The 22,038-nt window shown below is 37.0% G+C and overlaps 1 protein-coding gene across 4 annotated transcripts in view; it reads right to left on the bottom strand.

Moving 5' to 3' along the window:
• KCNMA1 (potassium calcium-activated channel subfamily M alpha 1) overlaps positions 1–22,038 on the bottom strand; it is a 502,288-nt gene that overhangs the window by 60,639 nt on the left and 419,611 nt on the right. For all 4 annotated transcript variants that reach the window (XM_035897306.1, XM_035897307.1, XM_009641982.2 and 1 more), the window contains one exon: positions 869–962. In XM_035897306.1, coding sequence (XP_035753199.1) covers positions 869–962 — 94 coding nt within the window. The remainder of the gene's footprint in view (positions 1–868; positions 963–22,038) is intronic.

Genomic DNA, 22,038 nt, shown 5'->3' with positions numbered 1-22,038 from the left:
GTATCTGATCCTGTTCTGACTGACTTGAGCAGGCAAAAGGTGAGGCATGGTGAGACAGAAAGCAAATGCCATACTGTATTAATATATTCCAATTTCATGTTGCAGTTCTAGTTTTAACAAATCTCTTAGAGGTAATTTGTCCTATGGAAGGAAACTACATAGTTATACAAAGGCGTACCAGTGTAAAATAATGTACACACAGCAACAGGGGGAAAATATCACTAACAAGATGATGTTTTCATCACCCACTTTTAGAGTATATACTACCTTCTTAAAAATCCCTGTATTTCATAATTAATGTGCTTTTAGCCTGAGTAAAACTGCATTAGTTTTGAACTTTGCTTTAGCAAGTACATAGATTATTAGACTTTTTTATCAGTCTAAATCAATTAACAGAAATTTGATTTCAATCGACAGGATAAAAGGAAGGTAATATTCAGGTTCATTTTTGATTGTGATGATACATCTCACATATGGCCTTAAGTACAGAAAACAGTACTCAGAGGGAATCCAAGAAAAAGAGAACTGCCTGAGGCAAACTAACCACACGAGTTCCCCTGATTGGTTAGTGCTATCATTAGTGCCACTGCTGTTTAAGAACTACACACGGACAGGACAGGGTGACAGCTAAGACTTTAAAGCCTATGTATTTTTCAAACAGCTTTTCAAACTGTTTTTCATGACAGAATTTTTTTCAGCTCTATCATTAACTGCTGACAAGCTGACAGAATAAATACTTCAGCCTTTCAGAAACCATCTAACAATCTTTTTTTTTTTCCCATCCCCTCCCTTTATTTTTGATGTGGGGGGAGGAGAAGAGGAAGGAAGGAAGAAAGGAGACGAAGAGATGAGTTTCTTACAGTCTTACCTCATCAGTTTGGGTGAGGAGTTGGGTGAATTTCGCATGCCTCCGTTTCGCTGCTTTTTTTTGGGTGATAGTGTCGACGGCTGCTCATCTTCAACTGGAAATATAAGGAACTCATGAGATTAAGTGCTGCTCTAAATGCAATATGAAATACAAGTGAAGTAGCAAAGAACACACACTCTATGTCCATTCACGCACTGATACTTCATTGCTAACATAGGCCCAACAGTAATAAAAATCAAATACATGTTAGTTGAAGAGGTTGGTTTGAAGGAGAAGCAGGGAGGAATACCAGGGTTTTGAACACAGGCGTTCAAATTGGTTTCATACTTCAAAAACAAAGGGGGGGGAACCACATTCGGGTTATTCTTAGAGTTATTTTCAGTTAATCTGCGCTACAGAAAAGTAGAATTAGTGCTGTGCTATATTCCCAGAAAGATGAAGTACTATTTGCAATACCAACATAACAGCTGCCAGCCTGCTTTTGCTAATGAACTAGACACCAGTTGGTTCTTGCTCCTCACATGCCAAACAACAGAGTCTTCATGAAGAGATGTAAAATATTCAATGCCTTGATGTTCAATGATTCAGTTAGTCGGGAATGTGAACGCAGCCTGCCATTATGCGCAGATCTCCAGCACAAGTCAGACCTCATTGCTCTGCCCTTCCCTCAGAAGGGAGTTTTAACAGGAGTAAACAGAATGAGGTTGAATGGAAGTGGGGAGACAATACCTGTGTAACAGGGGATGCACGTGTTATGCAATCTTTTAATGAGGATGAGGTGTAATTTCTATGACAGATCAATTTCTGAATGCAAAATCACTTACAGTTTTGCCAATCTTAAACTACTCATGGATAAGCTATGCCATGGATAAGCTATGCCACAATACGTATTGCTTAAGCAAGCGCAGTTTCCTAATAACTCATCTATAAGAATTAACCATCACCTTTACTGTTTCAAGATTGTTACTGCACTTGATAATCTGCGCATAAGGTTTACATGTGCTATTGAAGGGAATTATCTTATGCCTACTATCTCAAATTCACGCTAATGCTGAATTATTCTAATATAAAGAAGGAAAAAGACACTTTTTTCCCCCATCCTTTTTTTAACTGAAAAATGAACTAGAAGATAATATAACTGATGCCTAGGAAGCTGTTATTCTAAAGCTAAAAGCAAAGAGATTATTAGTAGTAATAGTAGCTATATTAAAAGAGCTTAATACACATTAGCAGTGCACAAGCAGAGGCTGGAAAAAAATTCTATTTGCAGTGAGCTATGCAGGAACACCACCACCACCCGGATATATGTCACGTGCCCTAAACTATTCTGGGAAGAAACTAAGCAATGTCCTTCTGCTATAGACCTCTTCTGGCACTATTTTATTACAGACTCCATTCTAGCCTGTCATGTCTGTCTGTCTGCCCAAGTCTGGCATGGAACTTCATTCTGCCTTGGTCAAGACCGAAGGACTGGGCCCTGAAAAGACAGATGTGCTGTCTTTTTAGATGACCTGGCATCACCTAACAGGTCAAGGGAAAGAAACCAAAAGAAAGCACTGCAAAAGAAAAAACAAAAACAAAACCAAAAGCTAACACCAAAATAAATGCCCCAAAGAGTGGTGTAAAAGATAATACTTAGATCAGAGAAATTACTGTCTAATAAGGATTTATTTCACTAACTTAAATTGCTTTTCTTCTCAGGCAGCACCTCCAAAGACGAAGCCATTTCCTTATCATTAGACTTATTTTTTTCCAAGTCAGGGTCCTATGGTGGAAATGCTTATTGATGATTAGTCAAGTACCATTCTTTATTTGGCTGAGAGCTGAATAAGGCCATAGAAAATTCTCAAAAAATATACAAACTGAGATTTTATTTCTATGACAGTTTATTTGGATTAAACTAGATCACTTCAGTATTTAACTATTTGTAACAAGAAGTGAATATGCACAGAATTATTTTGTTAGTAATATCTTTCTATTTCTGACTGCAAGAAAGTGCAAGTATTTGTGCATTTCAGAACACTCTCTGCAAATCACTCTCTTGGAAATGGGCTAGTCTTGTTTTAAACTTGTCTATCAAAAAGTTATTCGCATGCTATTCCACACAGACAATAGGTTGCTTTCAAGATATACACTGTGCTCTTTTGTTCTTTATAGGATATAAATATTCAGTTCCAATCGGATGAATCCACCACTTAAAAGATCAAAGGAACAAGAACCATGCAAAATGTTCCTTCCAGAAACCAGCTATAACTGATGTTTTGCTCTCTTGGTAGTAAAAACTTCTAAACTTCACTTAATTCAACCTGCTACCACAGGGTAAACAGAATGTTTGTCAAGAGATTCAGTATGGCACCATAAGTGTATTGTTATACTATTTCAAGAGTTTAAGGAAGATATATAGCTATCAGGACCATGTGCAAAATCTTACATTAACACAAGTTAACTGTAGATCATATTATAGCCAGAAATATTTCTATGAACAATAGAAACACTATTAAAGAAGAGTACTTTTCCAAGCTTTCAGCTAGCTGATAAGCCTCTTGTCTGATCTTTCTAATACTGAAAGTTAGTACAATAAGGATCTTTTGTACTATGTGGTCCAACATCTATGTTCTCCGGTGCTGCCAGGTGATGCTACCCTGCTGTCCAGTCAAAAACTGAAGTAATCACCCAGACTAACCATAGATTTCTAGCAGTCTGCAGTTATTTTTGGTACTGCGTCAACAATAAATAAGCTGCCTCTTTTGATATGTGCTTGTCATATTCAAACTATGTTACTGTCACCAGTTCCCTGGAAAGTCCACGGTTAATGCGGCTCGCTAGTTAACACCTGTTAGCAAAGCCTTCTAAGGGATCTCAATTTCTTGCTAAAGCATGCCTCGCTTAAGCAAGGAAGCCATTTTTTTCTCATTGCAGCAATGAAAGGTGATCTATCTTAACCGTATCACATCCAAACAATATTTTGTTTTCCAATGAAATCTGTATGCAGAACTTAAAGGGCATCTGCATTTTAGAAACGCAGCTCCTTAAGAATGGGGGAAAGGAATCCATGAACCTGAAATATGTGAATGGTATATAATGGACACCATTACCTATGGCTTGGTTCCCAAAAGTGTTGCAATGATAACTCATAGTAGTAAGTAGGATATAAAACATATTTGATTATAATCCTTCAGATACTCTTATCAATTTCCTGCATATTTAAAAAATAGATCTAGCAAAATTTTTAGTAAAGCCATAAAATATCATTTTAGTTTCATGATTCCTGTGTCTGCATTAATTTAAAAGGAAGTCTTACATTTGCTTGTTCTTATGAAAGACAACCGTATTTCAATAGTAGGCTGTGATATATGACAACTCCACTTTGATGTTGTATGTTTGACCTAGTGCTTTTGTTAATGAGAATGTGCACCCATTTTTAGTATTTTTGATGACTTTATGGTACAGGATTTATATTACGCAGACTTTCTTTACCAGCTTCCATGAAAACTTAAAATAAGTTCAAGAATTGGACACGGAATTTTATAGAATCAGAAGTCAATCCAGCCTCTGAGTTCTAATAAAATTCAAGAGCTTGTTTGCACATCCCCAAGTATAACACTTAATGTACTGCTGTAACAACCCCGTGCTCACTTGTCTAATAGGCAGAGAATCTAACAGTTTTGCAGTTCTGGAAGACTCAGTGCTAGAAAAAATGTCAGGCAAGTCTAATGAGGCTTCAGATGCTCTGGTTTGTGCTGGAGTTTAATTTAAAGTTACACTGATGTTTTAACATGTTTGCTTATTCTTGAGTAAAGAGGATTCATTATTTCAATGACATAACCTCCAGACAATGTTCCACGAATTGATTTAAGATGTGCTGGTAATTTTAACAGCTGTAATGTGGAGCTGAACATCTGTAACAACATATTACTTGACTTTTATCCTCATTTCATTTTTTAAGCAAAATAAAGGGAATGTCTTTCAGAAACAGTGGACAAGTTCATAACTTTTTTTCTTTGTTATTTTGTTACTAGTTTTTAAATAAATCTGTCTCCTTTACTGCCTCTCCCAGGTCACTAGCAGAACAGTTTACAGACACTATTTTTTAGACCCCCAAAAGAGCTGGAATTTAAAATAACATCTACGATACCAAACATCACAGGAACTGGAATACCTGGTAAACTCATTCTGCCTAGCATGTAAATGCTTCAGAGCAAATAAACCATACGAAAAGTAAAGCACAAACCACCCAGAAACATTAGTTGACTAGCTATCTTGATTAACTTATTAATCACTGCATCTGGAGAAACTCACATCTGTAAGCACTTAACAGAGCATTAGTAATGTCATAGTCACGTTGAAAACAGACTGCAAACCCATGCACAAACCAATCTGTATTGCCTTATGCATCCAACTACGGGGCTACCTACGGAGATCTTGGTTCAACCCAGGCTTTTGGGAGTGGTAGCGGTATTTTACAGGCAAGCTGAGTGCCCTTTGCAATCTACAGTACGTAGATTTTCCTTGTTCAACAGAACTCAATAAATTAAGGTGCAGCAGCGAGGGGTTGTTGGGTAGGAAGAGGCTCCCTTTACGGTTATTAACAAGTGGAACAGGTTCCAGGATTCCTTCAGTGGACTTGGCACCAACCAATGCATTAGTAGTTGCATTCTTGAATTGATATGAACATTTTGGGTAACTTGATCTAGCTGCATTCTTTACTTCTAAATAATAAGAAAAAATTTAAATTAATGTCTTTGTATTAAAAATTATTTCAAACCACAGGCATAAATCAATTTTGATATTATGTGGAATTACAGACTTTAAAGCTTAAAATATCAGTTTCTACAGCTGAAATAAAGGTTTATACCTGCAGCTTGCTTAAGTTTTTTTCTAAAAATGGCTTTTTATAAAAGAATACTTATAAAAGGATTATTTCACAATATTACCATCTTTAAGCGATAATCCCATCCTAGGGTAAGTGTGTTTGAGGCAACGCTTATTTCCCACATGTTGATAAAGGCTTTGAGATTTACTAGCTGTGGAAGATGTTTATTCCTTTGAATCTACTGAAAATGACAGGGGAGGTAGAGCACTCTGCTGCTATTAAAATAAATAAGGAATAATAGAAAAAAATAAGGCCAACACTTCAAAATTGTGCAAGCATACTTATGGAATTAAATTGATGTTTAGGAACCTATGTAAAAGTTGTTGGGTATTCAGAAGTGCTGAATACTGTAAATTTCAGGAGGTCACACACAGCACCTCTGAAAAGAAAGCTAATACATTTAATTTCCTAAATATGGATTTAGCTTGAAACTATGGTTCTTAGTCTTCCATTTCTAATATAGAAAAGCTAATTAAACAACAACCCCATATTAATACCTCTAACAAATATCATCCTCTGTAAAAGACAATAATAAAATATTTTTTCTGGTAGAAATATGCAGTAATGATGTTCTCCTAATGCTTGTTTCATTCTGAATGAGTATATTATAGAAGAAGGTATATTACTGAGCCACTAAGATCTTATATTCTGCTATATATTATGAGGCGAGGAGGTTAGGTAGGGAGTAGTTTGCGGACTGATAATCTTGCAGCATTATTTCCATATGTTTCAATTGCCTTAAAGTTTCCAAGGAGAACTTTAAACAGACAGTAGCTCAAAAATTGCTTGAGGAGATTGGCAGGTTTTTTGGCATCTTTGTCTAGTTTACCGTCAGCTAGAAACACTATCTGGTAATGGGCAAGATACGTAAATAGCATCCACGTGCTTGCCATTAGTGTTCAAACACAAAATCTGTCTCTCGCACAAATAAGGTGATTCTATGTGAATTACAAGAGTCATTTGAATGTACTTTTTAACAAGGTTCATCTATTTGGTGACAAAGTATCCATTCCCATTCAATGATCTCTGACTTGAAGGCTTGCTACTGCTCTGACCAAAGTGGATAGAAAAAAATCAGTGAGAACAGAACTCGAGTCTAACTCACAATGTTATTCTGCTCTTTGACAATAGTAATAACATTTAAAGTATAATGATAATAATGCACACTCGTGAAAGTTCACATAGATTTTAAACCATTGGAGGATAGCATATATCTTTGATTAGCAAAACTGCCACTAAAAATGTTGTGTATCATACTGGATAGACTAATTGAAAATTATCAATCTTACCTCAGAGTGACTGGATTTTTGTCAAATCTTGTACTTCTACCTTTGATATCCCTCCAGTGAAATAATTTTCAGATGACAAAATATATCTGCAGAGACCTATCTCCCTACACAAGTCACTAGTCAAGCATGTATTTCAACATTTTGAAATGCATCAATCTGGTTCTATTTTTAAACTATAGATAGCAATATCGGAAATAATCTTTATAAATCTACATGCCTGCACCAAAGCATCTTCACATGCAATGGAAGACCAAAATCTGTTAATAATGCTTATCCACCCTCCAATCAAGCTGGTTAAGAAACATCATAATCTTTTTACAGTCTCTTCTGGAGTTCAGTAAGTGATGGTTTCAGATACCAGACCTGACTATTAAGCACTAAACTTCCATAACAGTGTATGTCTTGCATATTCCATGCAGACATAAGCAAGCCTTCCCAAGATTTTGTGCTTGCAGTAGCACAGCATGAGCCAGAACTAAAATACCTTGTCTTTCGGTACGGCTTACTTGCTTGAGCTTGGCATCATATTTAATAGCATCACATGATCTTGTTCAGCATGAAGGCAGACTGAGCTGCTTAAATCATATCCTACTTCCCTTTATTTCCAACAGTGTGGATATCGTGCCAACACTGAAAAGCAAAGCATTAAACAATGGGGAAAACAGAGTTGCCATTTTTTTGTCAAATTATTCCAGATTTAAAAGTTCTAACTACCAGTTTCATCCCATGGCTTCTAACCTCCTGCCTCTGACAAGAGCTCAGCCGTTTCACATGAAAATGGAAGAGTCCCCACAGTGGATAACTATGAAATACCTTGTTCACAGGACAAGTTTCTTTCTGACTCCAACAGTTTAAGGCTCATGTCTTTTTACTCAATCTTGAAAAGCAAGTCTATCTGAATAGCAAAATAAAATTGGTTATCTTTAGTCTAAATAGCCTGTCAAGTTGTACAAGCACACTGTGCCACAGACACAAGCGTGTCAGGATACTCATGGAACTACATGTGTAAGCACAGAGGTGCAATTTTGAACGCAAGATATTACTGTGCTTTCAGATCAAGCAGTATTGTACAACTAGGCAAGAAACACAGGCCAACACTGTCATTTCTGCAGATACATACTACAAGGTGCAGAACCTAAAAGACATTTTTTTATTAGCATCCTGTTGTTCAGCAAATGCAGTTTCTTTTTATTATTAATTTCTTAAAAATCTGATGGAGTGCTTGCACCACTATGTGGGCTGACTTCCATGGAAAATATATTTGGGAAACAAAGATTGCTGTTAGTTATACGGAAATAAATACATCCTTACATACTGCCACTGCCTCACTAGGTTTGGCAACCAAACTGTCTGGATTGGGGTAATTTGTTGTACCACTGTGCAGTGTTAAACCACAACCTCCAAATCCACAAGGGTTCTCTTCCAAGTGTGCGATGACCTTAGCACCAGCAAGTCTACTAGGAGAACTACTTTCTAGTCTTAGATTAGTTTCTCTTTATCCAATATGACATATGCCTTTATTTCCAATGCAAATGGTCACAGGACGAGTGTGCTGCCTGCATTGTTTATTCTGCCAAAGTTCATTAGAACTATTCAGGACACTTGTCATGTATCCATTAGGCATTATTATTATTAACTAAGAATAGACAAACTTACTGGTCATTTTGAGAATAAATTTTTAATAGCTTTTTGCCAATGGCAAACAATGAGGAAGTGGATAGAGTAGAGTAAGAGTAAGAAATGCCATGTTTTCTGTAGTTTTTCCTAATTTCACCCTGGGTGAACACTACCTGCTTTTGGTAAATGCTGTACCAAACTTGCCCAAGAAACCTGTCAACATTAGGCAGATAAAAAATAATGTCTATAAAATGTGAGATATTAATGCTATTTATGTAAAGGTATTTTGAAGCTGCATACATTCCTATTCCTTACCCCCCCCCTCCAAGAACTCCCTTTCAAGCTCAGTGAATATACACTTGCCTACAGACTGCATTAGGGAATCATGCCTGTTTCTATTTCTATACATGTTATTTATTATAATGAAGATAATTTGAAATGCAATCTGCAACTCCCTGAACATTTTTAAAACAACCAATGTAGTTAAATCTAATGCCTATGGCAATCTCTATTTATTCTTTGTGAGCATACACTTGCCATAACTTAAAACTGGGCTGAGCTTTAATTTAAATGTAACAAGGCAGAATACCAGTACAGTGTTTTCAACAAAATGGCTGAAACTGGCTTCAGCATGATTTGCCTGGAAGGGAAGATGAAAATGTGTTTTAAAGGAGAAAAAATATCCTGACCAAAACCAGACATTCTAAACAACCACCACCGATACCCACTTCTCCTTTCCTCCCCCATCTCTATCAGCTGCCAGGCTTTCAGCGCCGTTTTTCGCCAGACACTAGCACAGTGTTTTCCTTCATAGTCAGCCATCAGCCAGAGCTGTCACTTGCAGATACTTCATTTTTGTTTCAGTCTAATTCATACTGCACCCCCTTAATCTCTGTAGTGAGCAATGCCATGTCACCGTGCAGATATGCCAGATCCAGCACTAGAAGCATACAGAGTGTTTTTAACAGTTAAACCATCTTGGCTTGAAAAAAATTTTTTTTTCCCCCCCCCCCCCAACTTAACTGTTCTCTTTCTCCTAAGCATCTTCCCAGCTGACCTCCAAAGGAGCAATCACTGTTCTGCAATCTGTCATGTCTTCCATAAACCTCGGCTTTCACGAGGTGGGTGAAGACAAGCTGCAGCTCTGTATTAGTAAATGCAAATAATCAATATGTTGAATGAGCTTTTGGCTACCAGAGCCCTTTTGATGGGAGTGACAGTGAGCATGACTTCCCTCTTTCAATGACAAGCCTGTTTAGACTTTGCTACCTACTACTTTGTGAATCAGGCAACTGAAAATACCCACAGCAATTCCTCCAAACTGTCAGCTATTGCTGTGATTCCACCCAGCACCCCCTGTACAAGACAACAGATTAACCATTAGGCTAGATATGTTGAAAATATACAGCTTCAACCTTTCCCCAGCTAGCTCAGAGCGATGTATAGATGATTATTTCAACCGTCAGCTGCCGCATAGACTTAAACCCCTGCACAATAACTCCTGGATTCATCTGCCCCTTGTCAAACTTGCACAGCTTTAGTTTGAGTGTACATAGTGTGGCAGTTTCACTGCGGATCTAGAATAATCCAGACGGCTGCTGTCTCTTTGTTAACAGGAAGCTAAACTGATGAGTTTGTAATGCATTTCTTATCAAAGGTAGCTTCAGAAAAGAAAATGTGCCCAATCAGTTGAGGTTGGAATTTAGCATAGTATTGAAATATGGTTTAATCAGAACATTTGTTATTTGTTGGGGGAAAAAATGTTATTTATTCCCTTTAATAATCACTTTATTCCAATGAATTATTTATTTTACAAATTTATAATTATTACTTGATTTTTTGGTGGTAACATGTAATGAAATCATTGACTAGAAACTACAATGCAATGGTGCTTGATGAGATAGAAGGATGTTAATTTTAGAAACTGCAGAGCAGTGTTTGCTTGGTGTCTGAAATGGTAATTCAAACGAAACAGGATTGCTGTTTTGGTTTCCCTGTGCATTACAAACTCAGTGAAAGGCATTTCACTGCTTTTTTTTTTATACAAAGAGAAACAGATACGCTGCATCTCTCTACATACTAGCACCATTAGAAAAGCAGGTGAGGCTCGCTGGCATTTAGTTGCAGCCTGTGCCATCTGAAGCAGATAAGAAAAACATCAAGACCAGAGAATGTCATGAATGCACCATCTCAGAACATTTTACAAATACTGAATGGTGCTTACATGAGACATTCTCTTTGAAACAGTGCAGCCCAAGAAACATCTTCTTTTCTTTTTTTCTTTCCCCCTCCCCCCTTCTCTTTTTGTCCCAGGCTTGCACGTTTTGGCCAAAGGCACATAAAATTGAATGACAAATGCATGGCTCTACTTCTTTTGTTTTTCTATTGGCGTCCAGTACTTAAATTTTATATTAATAATACACAGCCTTTCAGTCTTAATTCTTCTCACACATAAAGGACTCAGCTACAGATCTATTCCACACCTTTGCTTTTTCCTGAATGCTGTAAAAAGACAGTTAATAGAAAACATGGAATGTTGCTAGGCTGGATCCTCTTAGGTATTCTAGATAGGTGCTCTGATATTCTGTGAAACCATGATAAACTTTGAGTTCCTGGGCTTTTAGGGGTACATGTGTATACAGAATGAAAGACAGACTGCAAAGGTGTAGGTTACTGTAGAACTTTGATTTTTTTTTTCTTTGCTCTTTGAGGTTAATTCAAGACCATAATTATTATGAATGCTTTCCAGAGATAGCAGTTGCTATCCCTTCTCTATTACTATGACTTCAGCAAGCAAAGAAGTGGTTTAAGGCTGTTCAAATTGTGGTTGATCTCAAGTGCCTCGAAGTCAGAGAAAACACATTGACTTCGGTGGACTTTAGATCAGGAGCTGTTCATATCTCATACTTGACGGTGCAAGCTGGTAAAATGGGGCAGGAAGAAAGCCTTTCCTATACGCGCAGCATTTCACAATTGGCTTGGGCAATTTAGAGAAGAAAGGCTTCAGGTTTCATGGACTTGGTTTCTTGTTCCTATACAGAAGCATATACACAACATGATACTGTTTGTATGCAACAACCATCTTCCTTTCCCTGACAAATGTGCACACTAGAAAAAGCTACTTTAATTCCTAATCAAATCCTAATTTATGTTTAGACTAAGTCATGGGCCCATTGAACCTCGAACATCTTTTCTGATTCAGATTTTAGTATTCCCTCATACCTTTTTCTGGATTTTTAGTCTCTATTCTCCATTGCCTTCTCAGTTTATGATTTACTCTGTAATTGTCTATTTAAGTAGTTATATTGTTATTGCAAAACTGTCAAATGAAAAGTTAAAAAAAAAAAGCATCAGTGGACTTTTTTTCCCCTGTCCATTTAACTGTCCAATTGACTTCTCCACATGTTGCACCCGTACAGAATACTATTTTGGTAAAGCAGAGTTTATTTTGGGAGTGAGGAAAGGGAGATGTGTCTACATTGTAGAACTTAAAACAGAACATGGTCTGTGTTCATGAGGGTCTGTTCTCCAGACAAACATCAAAATGAAGGGAATTGACTTTGTCTTTTGAGAGTGCACTTTGGAGAATAAGGAAACTCAAAGTCTTTCATCGAGTATGGCAAGTATAAATATTCTCAGAGTTAAATTTTAAATTCTGTTATTTCATTATGACAAGCTGTTCTGCTATCTGAACGCTGAGGAGGAGCAACAGGAAAACGTTACCCCTCTGTGTCAGAAAAGAGCTGTTCAGACCCTGGGTGTCCTACTGTGTCACAAGCAGCTATGAACTCCAATTTTAGAGCTCCAGCTGCTGCGTCTGGCAGAAGCAAAGTACAAAAGGATTGCTCAAAGCCACACGTTAACTTTTTAATAGACTACCTGACGATCCCATGGCTACAAACAGAAGACTGGGAATCTCTTGACTGGGAATTTAGTTCTACCACTGATAGGGGGTTGCTCACTTGCAGGCAACTCCCTTTTAATAGAGCTCCTTACTTCTATCTCTTGCTAAGACTCAAGTGACCAAATTACCTGAAAATGTGGTTGATAATCACTAATTTTCTCACACCTACCAGGTATTAAGATGGTGAGGCTGTTATTGCTGTTTGGAAAGTACATTGGGAATACATTCCATAAAAGCATACCACATGTGTATGGGAGGAATAAATTGTTATTACGGTGTTGCTTTTTTTTTTTTAATTAGACATGAAAATGTATCTCTTTAACATCAAATAACTGTAACATCTTTTTTTATTTCTAGGTTTCTTTTTTCTTTCCTTAAAAAAATACAGTGTCAATTAAAGGACACCGATTTCCTTACGTGTGGTCCTTTGACAGCTCCCCAAGGCATGACATGTAAAGCTGAGGCATGTCTTTGGGGGATGCATCACACAGCAAATTGTAGCATTTCCACACCCATAGTTCTAAATCCAGTGCATTGTCATAGATTAGCCTTGTTTGGATGCACAGCAATCCAAAGTGTGTTGTTCTGTTCTTTGTCCTATTGCCTCAGTAAGGGACACGGAGGGAGAAGTTGTAGCACTAGCAAGGGTAAACTGTAGTTACGTAGTTCTGTCAAACTGTAGGGGGAATCTGTCCTGTTTTCACAAAGTAAAGGAAATTTCCCCTTTGAGACTGAATATACTCACAATCTGATCAGTCACTGCTAAAACCAGTGAAGTTCTCTATGTGAACAAAAAGTAAGTTCCTATTAAAATAAAAAAAATACATTCAAAATTTAGAAGGCCACCCACCATTGCGCCTATGAACAGTTTGCTCTTTACACTCCCTCAGCTCCATTAAATTCAGTGGGAAATATACACTGCCTAGAAGTAACTAAGGGAAAAAGTAAGCATGGGAGTCCTTGGTGATTGCTCTGCTCCTTGGGATTAGAAATCTTGTATTTACTGCGCACATTGTGTTTCTCAGGACGACAGGATATTTCAGCGCACAGGAAAGGGATAGTTATATGCTGCCTGCTTTGGAGCGGGACTCCACAAATTTCACCTAGGTCTTGCTGCAACTGCTTCCTTCCTGAGAACATTGGGAAGTGCAGATTTCACTCTGCAGAAATCTAATTAGAATTATTACTTTGTTTTCCAGTTCAAAGTGCCAATTTATCTCAACATCTTAAAAATACACATTTCCAGTGTAATTCCAACCTGCATATCCTGAAATTTTAGACTGAAATAACCTTTTCTCTACCCTGCTCATGACAAGTTTAAAAACACATTTGTGATGAAGGTGTTTTCATTAACACAGTTCCTGAAGAAGACATACTAGGTCCCCGTGCCCATTTCCAGCACTGTTAGCAAAGAAGAGATTTCCATAATCATCTTATAAATCTACAGGACTGTATTTTTATCTTCTAGGATTTTTTTTATTTTTTTTTTTTTAATTCTTCCTCTGCCTCCCAGTGAGTTGTCTTACTTCTGAAACACACATGGCTCAGTTTGGGTTTTTTACTAGATGGTTAATATGTCATCAATAAATTGGATTTATATTTTTACTTTTTAAACTTCACTACCATTTAATTTATTTTCCCTCTTGGCTGTTGTTTACGCTTGTTCAAAAGGGTGTGGAAGTGTCTGTGTCTCCAAACAAGAAGAATTGAAATCTTGACATTTAACTCTGGCTTTCTTATCGTCAGTCTTCTCTGGCTTTCATCCACATCAGTGGAAAAACTTCCATTTATTAAAGTTAAATAGGATCAGGCTCAGTGATCCCCAATACTCTTTCAGAATCAGCTGTAATATTCCTCTGGAATGGAGGTCTTCACATGACTGTTACCTGTGAGGTCATAATATCATTGTCATATGTAAACTAAGTAGAAAATGCTGTGCATGTTTACATACACTCTGGTTTTATATACTTACACTGTATATGCCTATTCAAAAACACTTCTATACAATTAAAATGAGCCATCTGAAATATTAGGTATTTTTAAAAAAATAAAATAAAATTGTTTCCTCACCAAAGAAATAAGTAAAAAAGTTCTTGAAGGCTTTTCAGTCACTGCTTATTTCTAAGCCAGCACCACCACCTGCTGGTTACACAGAGTTTTAAGCCCCAGTGCTGTTTTTCTATGTTCAAATCTATGCATAAGTATAGAACAGTATTTCTCAGCTGCTCTTATACATAGAAATGTTATTGCCAGAAGACAGATTTTTAGCACATTGGCTGCAGTTTAACAGCACTCTATTACATGAAGTACTTCTTTCATAAACGCAGGGAATGTTAATTGCTGACCAACCTATTCCCTTATGCAAAGTACTGTAAGTCACAGAGTAAGCATCCAAATTAATCAAATAGATTGAACCTGTTGTATTAAAAAGCCTATCGTAACATATGCTAGTTTTATCACTTACAGATATACAGCTAAAACCACTTCATGACACTAGCAAATCAGTATTTTTTTTTCTACGTGGTCCCTGCTTTAGTGAGTACTACAATGCGCTCCATTCTTGTAAAGCTCTGTTTTCTCTGAACAAATATATCCCAAAAACCCAGTATCACCTGGTAAACATATTAATACAAAAACCAACCAAGATACAAATAACAAGATAAATCTATAAAATAATTGCAAGAGTAGTGATAGCAAAAATAGAGATGGAATATAATTCATTACTATGGAAAATTAGGGAAGTATAGCACATAATTGCTAGGTAAACAATGGCAAAACAAAGGAAGTAAAACAACACAATAATCATAATAATAAAAAAAATTGAAATATGATGTCTAACTCCCTGTGTCTGCAAAAGAACACGCAAAAGAATTAATAGATCTCTGCTAAAGCATACAGTAGCTTGGCTGAAATCGATTGCTATGTGGAAGCAAGGGCTGGCAATTTCATAAGGGTGGAAACTAAAGCATAAGCTAAGAAATTCAGAGGTGATAACTAATAACAATGTTACTTACAACAGTGTTTTGATCTCTAAAAGAAGGAGCACTCAAAAGGATGGATGAATTTAGCAAGGACCATATTTTTCAAGTAAAACCTAAATAGGATCAAAATACCTCCATACAAAATTTAAAAAAAAAGGACTGTTAGAAATTCCCTCTGATTATTTCTCTAATACTCAGAAATGCTGCACTGATAACACTGGAATACATGCAGAAGTTAGGGTTGTACTACTCAGATTTACTCTAAGAGGGAAATGCATGCCATCTCTCATTCACTTCATGTAAGATGAACTATAGCGGTATAAAAGTATGCAGACTAACAACCAAGAAAGCAAGCAAATCATACTGAATCTACCAAACTAAACTGACAGCCAGCTTTTAAAAAAAAAGAATTAAATATATTTTTGTCCTTTTATTTTTCACTTTGTTACTAAAGCTACGCAGAGGTGTCAAGCTTGCTTAGTTCAGGGGAAGGACCAGGCAGATCGCGCAAAGAGATGACAACCCATGACGAGGAACAGCTTTAGAAAGAAAACTTCATCAAAGGCAAATGCATTGTACTAGGTACTTCTGGTTTCATTAACCAAACCCTGATGAGGATATGCACATTAGTAGAGAAAGCGAAGGTAGCCCAAGAGCAGCACCCTGCCAGTACACAATGCACTGAAACAAGAGAAGAGGAAAGAAGGCAGTGGAGGATTTTTGAGAGAGGATTGTCTAAGTTTTGAACTAGCCACTCGGGTTGCTTAGCTATGTCCTGCAGAACACTTGGTGCGCTCACTGTTATACCAGGGAAATCACTTATACTCTGTGAGTAGAAAATGAAATACAGATGATGTTCATTTTCAGGTAGCATGATAAGGAGGAAAGACGATGGATCAAAAAGGAAAAAAAAAGAATGAAAATTCTGCAGGAAGAAACCACTGAACTGCCAGCGTTATCATGCCAATTTCACAATAAAGTCCACAATTACCTGGAGGAGAAGGAACTATCTCCAACAAAGAGAAAATTGATATATAAGATTTCCTGAGATCTACGGGTCAGTTACAACCTGAAAGTAACTGTATCAACCACAAATGCCACAGAATGTCAATATATTTGGAAATAGTGTTGCTGCCAGATGTTTTGAGAGTCAGATACTGAAAGCATCCAGAAATCCACTGCTCACGGGACACTGACAGCTGTCAAGAAAGTCATCTTCCAAAAGCGAATTGCTTGGAGCTCTACCTCTGAGGATTTTATTTTGTCCTGCTTGAGGAGAAAGAAGAGGGCAGACAAAAGACTCATATGCTAAAGGCAGATTAAAAACAAATGCATATTTTGACGTATTTTATATTCCTCATGGGCAGAACACAAGGATACTGCTGAGGAAATCTGTGGGACCCAAGGGACAACTTCAGGATATTTCTTGAGGAGTATGTAGGGCTTGAGTACTGAGGCCGAATATATGAGCCTAAAGATACAATTCTTGCATTCCCTCAAGCTGCAATTTGAGATGCAAAACAAGAGCTTATCTATCTATTTAGCAGCAGAAATCAGAGTAAAACTGTGGATGAATGAGCTGCAGCATTCAAAGGTTCAATCAGCCAATCAAATAGACCATTAAAGCTTGATCAGCTACTAGACACGGTAACACTAGAAATCCTGAATCCAAAAAGATTTTCATTTTCAATCAAGTAGGAGACTATTTTCAGAAACTATTCAGCAAAGAAAGAAAAAAAAAAACTTCCACAGACCATGCTATAACAAAAAAGAACATGTCATGGTGAACACAGGGGAGATCTGAAACAAAAATTAAAATAATTCCATGCTTGAAAATAGGCAAATTTAGGTGTAGGGAGTTCTAAGAATGGCAGAATCATACAATAATGCTGTATTAAAGTGCACAGATCAGGCACAGAAATCATACTACATAAATCAACATGCAGAAGAATCTGGTGCCAAAAGACTGCCAGTTCCTACTCTTGCAGAATTTCAGACTGATGCAATATCAGACAAATCTAGACTACACGATCACAGATCCTTGGCTCGAGTCTTCCCTGTCACTGCAATTGTGCGTTCATTTACTTCTCTTCCAAACGTAACCAAAGGCTGAGGCATATGTCTCTCCAAAGTGTAAGGTGCCTGTAGCTTGGATTCCTTGTACGGAAGGACCCTCTCGGATAGCTAGGATTACATTGCTGATTCCAGTCTCTGCAGATCCTTGTGTTACGATTATCACCACAGAATCTGTGCTGAGACTGACAGCTGACCCAGGTCTACTATTCTCTCATCTTTTCTCCTTTGTCTGAATGAAAAAAATCAATAAGGTATAAGTTGTTACCCAGGGCAGCGACTAGAAACAATCAAAATATACAGAATGAAATGCTTTTTTTATATATATATATTCATTTTTCCTTGGACAACTGTTATATGGAACACAAGCTCTTGGTGCAAAAAATCCAGCTTTTAAAAACTATGGAAAAATTTAGATCTTTACAAAAAAAAATTGATTTCATTTTCAGCAGATTTTTTGTACGTAAAATGAAACAAAAATTACATTTTCATGTCTCAATTTACACAAAAATGTAATTTAGAAACAATTAAAATTTAATTTGCATAGTACTCTGAAAATGTGTAACCTTGCACAATAGGATAAATATTCTGCTGTGGAATATCAAAAGTAGTTCTCATCATCCAAGAGTTCATAAAATGCATTTTGCTATTTTGTTGCTTGCCCTGACATTGGAAAACTTATTGTGTTTGTTCAGAACCAAGTGAAAAAGCAGTATTTCATGTCAAAAACAAGACAAGATGCAAAAATGGCTATGAGTTCAATTCCATTATTAGTGAGAAATATTAGCAAGTCATCTGAAAATTTGGGAAATGTTTCCCATATGTTGTAAAGGACACTATGTAGTAGAAGCCAGAAAAGTACATCCTGTGCGATTCAGCGGTGTGTCTCACTTCTTTTCACCCTTCTGCTGCCTCATCATGTGAATTATATTCATTTTCACACCCTGCAATTCTAAATAAATACTGTATCACTTCTTTGCTGCCACCCATCTTGTGACTGACTGATCACAGAGAACCTGACAGTCCTTGCATGCTTTGGTAGAACACGAATAATTCTAATAGAGATAAAGAATGAATAAAAAAAAAAAATCACTGGACAAATGCCTGTTAATGAAACATGCTATCAGTTTGCAACTGTGGATTTTACCTCATTACTCACAGAATCACAGAATAGTTTGGGTTGGAAGGGACCCTTAAAGGTCACATAGTCCAAACCCCCTGCAATGAGCAGGGACATCTTCAACTGGATCAGGTTGCTCAGAGCCCCATCCAACCTGACCTTGAAGGTTTCCAGAGATGAGGCATCTACCACCTCTCTGGACAGCCTCACCGCCCTCATCATAAAAAGTTTCATTATATCTAGTCTAAATCTACCCTCTTTCAGTTTAAAACTCTTGCCCCTTGTCCTGTCACAACAAGCCCTACTAAAAAGTTTGTCCCCAACTTTTTTATAAGCCCCCTTTAAGTACTGAAAGGCTGCAGTCAGGTCTCCCTGCAGCCTTCTCTTCTTCAGGCTGAACAACCCCAAATCTCTCAGCCTTTCTTCATAGAAGAGGTGCTCCACTCCTCGGATCATTTTTGTGGCCCTCCTCCTGGAACAGGAATAAGCATCATCTCTACATTAGGCTCTAAACTTGTAATTGTTTTTATTCTTTGCTAGAAGAATCTTAGTTCCATCAGCTGATGAAACTATCAACTAGACGAATGTTTATCTTGACTTCTAGGTGGTTGTTGTCCATATGTCACAACTTCTATTTTTACTAGAAGTCCAAACAATATATCCTATATAGGATCACGTAAGTACTATAGAAGAGGGGCTAGATGTGTAACAAACCACCTACATTGCTAGATGGCACACCTGCTAGTCCATTCTAGCAAGAGTTTGCTCAAGAACAGAGCCTCCATTATCTTGTTGCCAGTCTTCCTCCACAGCATAGCTATGGTGATGTAAAATCTCTCCACATTGTAGTGCCGTGTCAGACAACACCTAACACCACTGAGTTAGAGAGTGAAGATAATAATGTCAGGAACATGGAAATGGAGAAAGCAACATGCTTAGTGCAAGCAAAATCTTTTATGCAAGAACAAACAAAGGAAATTGCATGACAAAGATCAAAGATGCTATAATGATTTTGTGGATTTCCTTCAGCAGTTCTTCACAGTAAACAAGGACTGCATTCCAATTAAAGTTCAGAAGCAGCTAAAAACTTCAGATGATTTTAAAAATATTTTCCAGAAATCTAAAGAGACATTCATCCCTGCTGATGCAGATAAACAGAAGATATTCATATCCCCTTAGATAGTACCTCCTTTCAGAACCTCCCTAAATTAGGCAGCAGCAAGGCAGTTCTAGTAATTTCCCCATTCCTTCTTTCTGTCATGTACCCCCATTTCACTTTCCTCTCCTCCTTGCTGTGTATCTATGACCTCCTTCAGCAAAGATCAGAAGACATGAAAATTGGCCTCCACAGGATATCACTATGTCAAAAGAACACCCAGGCTTATAGTCAGTACTTCAAAACCTAAGGATCTCAAAGCACTTCTTAGCACATGTAACACAATATATAGAGAACACAATATTCTCAGTCTCTGGGTGGAAAAGGAACTATAGTCATCTAGTAAGTCATTGGCACAGTCAAGATTGCAATCTTTGCTTTGTGCCATTTTCCTAGGTAGAATTTCCAGTCAAACTAAAATATCCACATGAATTTTTAACCAGATGACACTGGCTACTTCTTACACAGTAATAACGCTTTTTCCACCCTTCCTTTTCAGAATAATTATACTGTGCTAACAAGATCTGATCAGCACCAGTGAAGCATGTGTGTGTGAGGTAGCACACAGTATTTTTCCTGAAGTCATTGATAAAAAGTGAATTACAGCATTACAGCATTCAGTAATATATAAAATAACACCAGGAAAGCTATACCATTGTATTATTAAAAGGTATGTTAACAGAAGCTGGTAAATAGTCTCAAATAATAAAAGTACAACTGAACTTTAACCTATTTTAAAGTATACCGTCAACATATTTAAGAAATTACATACTTAAAAAAAATACAGCTATGGTTTCTTAAAAATCAATTAAAATGTTTCCTCTTCTGCTCAACTCCCTCCTGTCTACTATAACCTCAATCAAAGCAATGATACAGGATGGGTGCTTGTTTTGTGGCACTTCAAGAACCACAGAGAGTCATGTGAAAACAACCTCCTCTTTTCACGTAGCACATAAAAAATTAGTGAGGTTACGTATCTTGGCATACACAAATACCTGAAAGGTTCTAGGTACTCAGTAGAAAACATGATGACCCAGAAAAAATTGTCTTGCAAGTTGCTTCTGCCTTCCAGGGCTGGACCACTCTTCTGGACTTACACTGAACTTGACAAAAATCCGAAGATCTCTGGTTCTGATTCAGTGGATTCTCCTAGCTTTGGTAAGCATTAGGTTGGTTCCCTCTAGCTCCAATTCTAGAAGTATGAATCACGTAGTATGTGCATAGTGGTCACACTACAGCTAATGTGACTACTTACCTGATTAAAGGTATGTGTATGTTAAATATGCTGAGGGTCTTAATGGAATAAGCAGATGGTGGAAACACTGCACTTGATTTTTTTCCTTTCTCTTTTTTTACATCAAAAAGCATCAAAAGCAATAACACTCCCATACGTAACACAAGCCAAGTACATTTTAACTTGTTTGGAGGGCTTTTTTTTTAGTTGGTTTTTATAATAAACTGAATTCCACTTTACATGTTGATACTATGTTGTGGTCTGTTGTATATTTCAATAAGCGCCTCCTTCAATACATCTCAGTAACTTCAAATCACATGAAATGTAGATTAGGCCAGAGAACTTCTTTTTCTATGAATCTGAGGGACAATATTCTAAGTCAGAAATCTTATTTTTCCCTGAATTATTAAAGGAGCCAGCCAATAAGGCTATCAAATGAAAAAAAATAGTATCATAAAAGAGTACGAGAAGAACAGGCTTTACAAATCAACTGTTCATTTTAGTTTGGAAGCAATTTGAAAAGAACACAAATTACACATCAAAGTGTATGTCTGATTAGCATGAGCTGATAGCTTTCTGCTGTGATTGGTTCAATATTAATTTGAGACCTTGCCCAATAACATCAACACAAATTAGCTAAGACTCAAAATGGCAATCAACTTGGGGGACCTATCCTGAGAAGTGGTACTAACAACTTCCCAGCATCAATGAGCTTCTCAATCCTGCAGCTGTTTTTAAAAGCTTCCTCCCAAAGGCACATTTAGAACTAAATTAAATGCAACTTTGACTTAATTAACGTTTTAAATGATAATGAATACAATGTAGATTCATAGAAGGCATTTACATTGTGTTATAAAATTGATAAAAATTTAATAACTCTTTGTTAATAAGTTATGTCTCTCCAGACCCATAAAGCCTAAGGC

This window comes from Egretta garzetta, unplaced genomic scaffold (assembly GCF_000687185.1).
Source record: "Egretta garzetta isolate BGI_Z169 unplaced genomic scaffold, ASM68718v1 scaffold56, whole genome shotgun sequence".
Taxonomy (NCBI): Eukaryota; Metazoa; Chordata; class Aves; order Pelecaniformes; family Ardeidae; genus Egretta; species Egretta garzetta.
The sequence above is the reverse complement of the archived record's forward strand: the minus strand, read 5'-3'. Positions and strand labels throughout refer to the sequence as shown.